General features: G+C 41.0%; 1 protein-coding gene across 1 annotated transcript in view; it reads left to right on the forward strand.

Annotated features, from left to right (window-relative positions):
• Positions 1–3,043, forward strand: part of LOC120945855 (tenascin-R-like) — a 736,249-nt gene extending 733,206 nt beyond the window's left edge. The window contains exon 24 of the mRNA XM_040360372.1: positions 2,590–3,043. Coding sequence (XP_040216306.1) covers positions 2,590–2,700 — 111 coding nt within the window. The 3' untranslated portion in view covers positions 2,701–3,043. The remainder of the gene's footprint in view (positions 1–2,589) is intronic.
• The last annotated feature ends 6,436 nt before the right edge of the window (positions 3,044–9,479 follow it).

The raw sequence follows: 9,479 nt of genomic DNA on the forward strand, positions 1-9,479 counted from the left end.
AAATTAGGTGCCCTCTAAAGTCAGTTTTATTATGCAATCCATAATGACTACATAACTTTGTGGGCTTACAGCTTGATTTCATCATATACATTGTAGGACTCTTGATCATTTAATGTTTCTGAGAAAGTGATAAAAAAAATTAGCCTGCTGCCACATCCATCCACCAGTCTTAAATAGTATTTACTTATTACAGGTAATTACCGGTATATAGCATCAATTTATGCAGCACTTTAAATATGTATTATACATTCACATCAGTCCCTGCCCTCAAGGAAATTATAATCTAAGTTCCCTAACTCACATTCATACATACACATACTAGGGCCAATTTAGATAGGAGCCAAGTAACCTACCAGCATGTCTTTGGAGTGTGAAAATCCCACACAGGCACAGGGAGAACATACAAACTCCAGGCAGGTAGTGTCATGGTTGGGATTTGAACCAATGAACCTAGTGCTGTTAACCACATAGCCACTGTGCTACCCACAAAACTTAATTTCTTATTGTAATAGGTTGTATATGTGTCATTACACATATCCAGGCCTGATGTAATGGTCCATCTGTAACCGTGCATGCTCAGGGCATGAACAGGTAGTTTCCTCTCCTCTTCTGAAGTGCATAGGGTAAAGGTTTGCTTTAAGATAAAAACAAAAAGCTGTTAGGCCTCGTACACACGGCGGGACACGTCCGATGAAAACGGTCCGCGGACCGTTTTCATCGGACATGTCCGCTGCCGGATTTTGGTCTGATGGCTGTACACACCATCAGACCAAATTTCCTGCGGACAGCGAACGCGGTGACGTGGCTGCGCCGTCGCCACGACGATGACGCGGTGACGTGCGCGACCCTGGAAGGTCAATGCTTCCACACATGCGTCGAATCACTTTGACGCATGCGAGGGCTTTCGGCTGAGCGGACATGTCCGGTGAGTCTGTACAGATGACCGAACATGTCCAACGGACAGGCTTCCAGCGGACATGTTTCTTAGCATGCTAAGAAACATTTGTCCGATGGAAACCTGTCCGATCCGACGGACCAGTTTCAGCAGACATGTTCGGTCGTGTGTACGAGGCCTTAGAGATGCTGTGATGCTTCACTCAAGGCCTGAGCACTGTTCTGTGGGAGTTTGACCTGTGTAAGGTTCAATACCTCAGGTCTGTGGCACGCTCACATGAAATTTCACACCTGGCATCTTTAGCAGTGTTTAAATCGAGACCAGACCTTTCTTTTGCGCTTGATGAAAGGTTCCATTAGTCTGCCATGTGCTGCTTATTAGAAATTAAATCTATTACTAAGGTGATTTAACTGCTTTTTGACAGATATCTCATTAACATCACATATATACATAGATGTTGATTTACTAAAGGCAAATATACAGTGCGCTGCAAGTACACCCGCGCTAGATCTGAGGGGAAGCTGTGAAGTGAGGGAAACTTGTGCTCATTTCTATCATCCAATCATGTGCAAGCAAAAAATTCAGTTTTTTTATTTCCCTTGCATGTTCCCCTCAGAGTGGGCAGACCTTTAGCCTTTAATAAATCAACCCCATAGTTACAATTAGTCAATCATATCTCCTCTAAAGTGTCTCTTCTCCAGGGTGAATCAGTTTAATGCATGTAGTCTTCTTTATAACTGAGGTCCTCCAGTCACTTTATTAACTGTGTTACCCTTCTTTGGACTCTCTCCAGTACCAGCAAATCCCTCCTGAGTACTGCAGACCAGAACTGGATGGCATACTCAAGATATGACTTCACCTGAGTTCTGTACAGTGCAGTGGTAGAATTATAGTCTTATCTCTTGAGTAAATGCCCTTTTTAATGCATGATAATGATCTGTTAATGATTTACAGTAATCTATAGTGATTTTAGTGTGCTGAAAAGACAGCCAACAAACTAATAAATCTTCTGAGAGATGTGATTACCCTGTAGCTGGGTGCTGGGTTGTCCTTTAAAAACCATACTCACATGCCCAGCAAATCCAGTGTTGACTGGTATAAGACCGTTGGCTGAGGCAAACCTGGTCCCAAGCCACCAGCTTCTCTTCTGACATCATCAGATGGGGAGCTGTGTTTTCCAAGATCTTTCAGTTGACCTCTGATTAAGCTTCAAATAGGGAAGGGGCTTAATTTCCACCTAAGTGAGAAAGACAGAAATGCGGGGTTGGGTCCAACTTAAAAGTTATTTAGAGGGGAAAAAAATCAATGTCCCTGCCGGGATGTGGGATCGAGGGTTGTAATTCAAACCTTTTGAAGAGGGTAAAGGTTTGCTTTAAGATAAAGAATCTGTTAGAGATGCTGTGATGCTTCATTCAAGGCCTAAGCACTGTCCTGTGGGAGTATAACCTGTGTAAGGTTCAAGTAGGTTGAACATTTTAAAGAACTTTTTGCTGTGGCAGCAGATCGCTACAGCATTAAGGCCCCTGGTAAGTGATTTTTTAAGGAACTCTGTAGTAACTTTACCTCGTTATACACCGAATATATAAAATACAGGTTCAGTTTAAGTAATGTTGTTTATAATTTAAGGGACTAAGTAAGCTTTATGTGTTGACTTTTTCACTTATATGATTTTTTCTTTCTATTTTCTTTTACAGGGAATAAACTGGTATCACTGGAAAGGCCATGAGTTTTCTATCCCATTTGTGGAGATGAAGATGAGACCATACAACCAACGTACCATGAAGAAACGTTCCCTCCAGCTCTAATCTTAGCTGACCCACCAGTCAAAAACATACTTCACCCTCATCTACCTAGCATTGCCCTCTTTTACATCACCAGCAAAGTCACTAATACCCATTTCCTTAATCTTAGTCTTATTTTCAGATCAGTGGTGGGCAATATCATATTTTTGGGTGTTTGCATTATTGGAGTAATGCAGCCCTCTTATTCATACAGTTCACTGAGCAAGTAAACTCAAGGTTCATTGGTCAGAAGCCGAGGCCTATATTTAGAGTTCTGCCCTAGGTATATGTAAATCTTTTTGTAAAGGATTTATCCGTTTATTTTTTTTTATTATTACCCACGCCATAAGATATTTATTGCAGACAGTAAAACATGGCGGAATTCTGGACAAAATATGGTGCTTGGTTTTTGCACATGAATGATTCCTACAGGCTCCGACCCTTTTCCCTTACAAGACATATATTTTGATCTGGGAAATATTAAAATCAGAAGACTATTGTATGCAGAATACTTTATATACAGAGCTCCCACAGATAACTCTATCTCCCCCAGCATAGATGGATGAGTCCCCCCGTCCCCTCCCCTTCTCCCCCCTCCATCAACTTCGCTGTTCCATTACATCTAAAGATTGCCAGGAAAAGAGAAATAGGTCTGAATTTTTAATTTTTTTTTGTGGCCCTTCTTTCCCTACTGTGTTTACGCCCAAGGCCACGAGCAGTAAATATGACATTATTCATTAAATGTATTGTCCTCCAACTGGGAGCCTGCAGAGAAAGGGGAAAGGATATCCTGTGTGCAACATAAGATTGTCTTGTGGCTCCCTGTTTCCATTTCACCATTCAATTTCAAACTTATTCCAACACAACCTGAGCTTACAATGTAGAAATTAAGGTTTGTCTAGCGACAGCAGACACTTATTTTTAAAGTCTTTCTTATGAGCAGCCATAACAAGATACCTGGTATTACCCACCATTCTTTTGTACACCTCTCTGATTTGTTTGAAAATAATGAACACAAGACAAGGAAGGGTGGAAGCACAACAAACCCAAGCTTGTGAAATCTAAAGGGTATCAAAGTGCCTCATCCTAGAGTCAGATGAATTAAAGAAGAATGAATGTTGGACCACGGTCCATGGATTTTATAGGCAATAGAAATCTATTGAAATTTGATGCAAACTTTATTATTGCACAATTAAAATGTCATATGAACAGACACTCTAGTACAATAATACAAAAAGGCCAAGGAAAATGCCAAGCTCTACTTACTGACCAGCCTGTGACCAACCAAATTGGCCTGTCTAACAGTATGCATTTAAAAACAGTTTTTTTTTTAACGTATAGTGTTAGACAGGTCAAATTGGTTGGTCACAGGCTGGTTGGTAAGTAGAGCTTGGAATTTTCCTTGACCTTTTTTGACATGAGTTGCCCTCCAATGCTCCTTGCTGCATAAGCCAGTTACAGATGAGGGCAGTGGCTAACTTTTTGTAAACTAATACAATATAGCCATTCAAAATGTATTTCTCCAAAAATCTAATAGTATAAAAACAGTATTCAGGATCCCCCAATGTGGACATAGCAGGAGGATCCTGAACACTGCTTCTATACTATTAGATTTTTGAAAAAATATATTTTGAACTAATATATTGTACCAGTTTGCCTGTTCATATGGATCCCCAGTGTATCAAGCCTTGAAAGATTTGTTTATGCACCCTATATAGGAGTACATACTTAAACAGAAGTGGCTACTGTCCTATCTCTTATATTTGGTTGGACCCTAATTTCCTCCTTTGATCTATGGAGGGGGCCGGGCTGGCTTTGGTGACATACCATTTTTGGGACCTTATCTTTGCTGGTGCTCTGTGTAGCAGTCCAGATTTTGCACCTCTGCTCTTGAGGAAGCAATATATGCAAAAAAAAAAAGATTTATGTGAAAGGATGGTGAAAGTCCCTGGATGATGACATTTATATTATGTATTACTAATATTGTATAGTTTGTATTGCTATTACATTAAGGCCGCGTACACACGGTCAAACATGTCCACTGAAACTTGTCCGCGGACCAGTTTCCACGGACATGTCCGACCGTGTGTACGGCCTAGTGGACAGGTTTCCAGCGGACAAAAGTTTCTTAGCAAGCTAAGAAACTTGTCCGCTGGAAACATGTCCGTCGGACTTGTCCGATGGTTAGTACACCTAATCGGACATGTCCGCTGGTTATGACGTGTAACCAGCGTCCCGAAATTCCGCGCATGCCTCGAATTGATTCGACGTATGCGTGGAAGCATTGCACTTCCGTGTTTGAGAACGTCTGTGTCTTCTACGTCACCGCGTTCTCTGTCCGTGGGGATTTTGGTCTGATGGTGTGTACACACATCAGACCAAAAGCTCCCAGGAGACATGTCCGATGAAAACGGTCCGCGGACCGTTTTCATCGGACATGTCTCCTCGTGTGTACGGGGCCTAAGGGGTCACTTACCATAACCAACATAACATAACATAATGTGAGTTTAATGACCTTTAAATTGTTCACTAATAAAGTTTGTATCAAATTTCAATAGATTGGTGTTGTGCCTATAAAGTCCATGGACCGTGGTCCAAGGTTTGTTTTTCTTTAATTGACCTCTGTGATTTAGTTTTGTTAAAGGTTCCTTGACTTTTTCTGGCTTTAAGTTCCACCATAAAGTCTCTGCCCAATGAAAGTGCCTTTACTGACCACTAAGGAAGTCTCATTGGACAGGGGAATGGCAACTGTACAAAACTTAGCCCATACACTGTGTGGAATTAGAAAAAAACAAGAAAGAACCTAAGTCACAGAGTAATATAGAAGTAGCTTTTCTAGCACAAAAACAGCAATCTTGTGGTTTTTGTTCTTGGGAATTTAAGAAATTTCAAATTGAGTGACTCCCTTTAATAAATTAGGCACTCAAGGCTCTGAAAACTGTATAAATGTATAGTGCTAGCACTTCAGCCCCAGAATAAAGTGCAGCCATGGTTGTAAATAACTTGTCATCAAAGGGGCCACCACTGTCTTAGACTACCTTCCTATCATTAATACATTCTATTTTACAGATTAAGTTATTGAATGTTTCCCTGCACTGCACTTTCCTCTTTTCATTTATCCTTTATTGTACAGTATTAAGCCCCTCTTTTCCCTTCATAAATTATTTAACAAAATGTTCTGCATTGCCTCATCCTTACTTTCTGATACTAATACTGACTGTCCACTTGCCCATTGCTTGACCTTCTTCACCCTTTCTACAGCTGAATTATTCTTACCAAGGACGCTATTTTTTTTTATTATTATTATTAATATTAGAATTATTATTTCCCCCTTTTTGCTGGGGCAAAGTCCATATTACATTTTTATTGACCTTGCTCCCTGCGGAGACAGTTGTTCTTCAGCCCCCTTAGCGCCTGCAAAAATGTCTTTCAGCAGGCAGAAAAGTAAATGTCTTGCTATAAATGTATGTGCCAAATTCAGCTCCTCTCTTGCTCCTCCGATTCTTTTTGGTCAATGAAGACGTCTTTGTATAATTGCCTGACATTTGCAAGAGGAGTGAGCTTCCTGTGTAGCACTGAAGACACAGCAGCCATCCAGGAACCTTCAATAACTTTATTTTCTTCAAGCATCTATGACAGAAACTTTTTTCTGTATACGGGATTCAACTTTTTCATTTTGATAACTTGCATTGGCCAAAAAAAATATTACAAGCCAACGCCTTACTGTTTTGTTGTATAAAGGGTAAACTGCTATAGCCAGAAGCTAATTCTTTACTTTTCCCAAAATGTGTGAGATTTCATTTTCTTTGACATTATTTTATGTGTGCCCTGGTTTACATCCAGTCCAAACGCTAGTGTTCCCCAGTTTTAAAATGACATAGTGCCAGGTAAGGTCTTACTTCCACTATAGTGACTGGATGCATATAGGGTAAGAGGCTTGGGCAGCAGGTCCTTACTGCCAAACAAAAGACTACTGAGAGGTGCCTGCAACAGGGTTCACTGCCCTAGTTATTCTTGTATCTCTTGTCCTGGATGCTGTTAGCCGATGTATAGATCCTTTTTTTAATGCATTTTCTATACGTTATTAAAAGATTCCTATGGGATGATATCTTTGTGTTTGAGTCTCTTTTATGCATTGTGGTGGAACTTCAGAGAACTCCAAGTCAGTCACTGAACATCATTTCTCTAAGAGCGATTTATTCTGAGGACCCACCTACTCTATTAAGCTTTCACTTTGGAGAATCTGGAACATTCAGTAACTTCTATGTTATGCTGACTTCACACACGCATTGTACGTGAAATATACTGTATGCAACGCACTGATCCTTCAATCACTTGAGAATGTTTTGAACCAGCCTGGTCTATCAGACAGGCTAAAAAATCATTGGTCATTTTCATCAAAACCATCATGATTATTACTGTTTATTTGTATTTAAAGAATTTTTAGATCAATACAGTATCGTTTTTTTCTTCTCTTTAACCACTTAAGCCCCAGACCATTATGCAGCCAAATGACTGAGCCACTTTTTGCGATTCGGCACTGTCGCTTTAACTGACAATTGCGCGGTCGTGCGACGTGGTTTCCAAACAAAATTGATGTTCTTTTTTCCCCACAAATAGAGCTTTCTTTTGGTGGTATTTGATCACCTCTGCGGTTTTTATTTTTTGCGCTATAAACAAAAATAGAGCTGCAATTTTGAAAAAAAATCTGTATTTTTTTACTTTTTGCTTTAATAAATATCCCCCAAAAATATATATAAAAAAATAAAATGTTTTCCTCAGTTTAGGCTGATACGTATTCTTCTACATATTTTTGATAAAAAAAATCGCAATAAGCATTTATTGATCCGTTTGCGCAAAAGTTATAGCGTCTACAAAATAAGGGATAGTTTTATGGCATTTTTATTAATATTTTTTTTTACTAGTAAGGGTGCCGATCATCGATTTTTATCGTGACTGCGACATTATGGCGGACACATCTGACACTTTTGACACATTTTTTGGACCATTGTCATTTTTACAGCGATCAGTGTGTGACAGGAAGTCAGGTAAATCTGGGGGTGTTGTCACAGAAGGGAGATACATTTCTGCCTTGTTTAGAAAATTCACCAATTACTATCAGGTGTCGGCTGCAGAGGTAGCCAGAAAGGTTTAAGGACGTTGGATAGCTTCAGCTGTTCAGAATGGAAAAATTAAGGCCTCTATAAGTTGTCCAGAGGATTACTACTGAATGCTGCATCCTGAGACTTGTTGAGTTAATGAGAGCAGTGAGCTGAGGAAGACTTCTGAAGGTGAAGTGGTTGTTGATATTTTTGCTGTGTGATAAAAAATTTAAAAATACTATTGTTTTCTGCTGGAAGACCAGCAGTGTCTGCCCAGCAGTAGGCTGTGCCAGACTCCATAGGTAGGTTCCTGTGTTGTGAAGGTAGACGGCTTAAGTGGCCAGGGTTTATTTTATGTTTTGTTTTGTTTATGCTGTTTGGATGCTTGCACTTGTTTCCAGTAATATGGAACAATAAACCATAACCCTTGTTTTCTCAACCACCCGCGGCTGCCTCTCTGTATAATTCAGTGTGTAGTGAACACACTCAGGAGGTCACACACCCCCGCTACCGAGCTAACCCCTTACAAGTGCTATACATTTTTTATAGTACTGTGAAAATTACACTGTCAGTAAAGGGGTTAACCACTAGGTGGCGCTGTAGGGGTAAAGGTTGCCTTAGTGAGTGATTCTTACTGTAGGGGTGATGGGCTACATGTGACAAGACAGTGATAACCGCTTCTGATTACAGAAAGCAGTGATCACTGTCATTGTCACTAGGCAGAGCGGGAAGATGCTTGTTTACATCATCATCTCCCCGTTCTTCCTTACCACGAGATGATCGCGTCCGCAGGACCCGCGGTCGGGCTCAAGGAGCTTGCGGCGTGTGCACGTCCACAATGCCGCACCCTTAAAGGGGATGTATATACAGTATACGTCCTTCTGCCTGTCCGTGCCATGCTGCCAAAGTATATAGTCGTGCACTGGTCGGCAAGCAGTTAAGAACATTTTATTTTGTATTGTTTGTAAATATGACATTGTTTTTTTCCCCCTTAATTATGGGAACATGCCATTAAATGATCATGATATAAAACATCAGTCCAAAAACAAGTAACTAAAAGAATTAAAAATTAATATTGCCAAAAATGATAAGAGGATCCCGAAGATTCTAAAATATGAGTGACCACCCTTGCCACCTAGTGCCCACTTACCTGGGAGCAAGTGCTCAGCAAGCCTGGCTTGAACACAGAGGGCCAGATTCTCGTAGACTGGCGTATCTTAGCGGCGGCGTAACGTATCTGATTTACGTTACGCCGCCGCAACTTACACGGGCAAGTGCTGTATTCTCAAAGCACTTGCTCCGTAAGTTGCGGCGGCGTAGCTTAAATAGGCCGGCGTAAGTCCGCCTAATTCAAATGTGGAAGGGGGGGCGTGTTTTATGTTAATCTACTGTGACCCGACGTGATTGACGTTTTTCACGAACGGCGCATGCGCCGTCCGTGGAAATCTCCCAGTGTGCATTGCTCCTAATACGCCGCAAGGACGTATTGGTTTTGACGTGGACGTAAATTACGTCCAGCCCCATTCACGGACGAGTTATGCAAACGTCGTAACTTTTTCAAATTTCGACGCAGGAACGGCCATACTTAACATTGGCTGCGCCTCATATAACAGGGGCAACTATACGCCGGGAAAAGCCTAACGTAAACGTCGTAACTTTACTGCGTCGGCCGCGCGTACGTTCGGGAATTCGCGTATCTAG

Source organism: Rana temporaria, chromosome 7 (genome assembly GCF_905171775.1).
Source record: "Rana temporaria chromosome 7, aRanTem1.1, whole genome shotgun sequence".
NCBI lineage: Eukaryota > Metazoa > Chordata > Amphibia > Anura > Ranidae > Rana > Rana temporaria.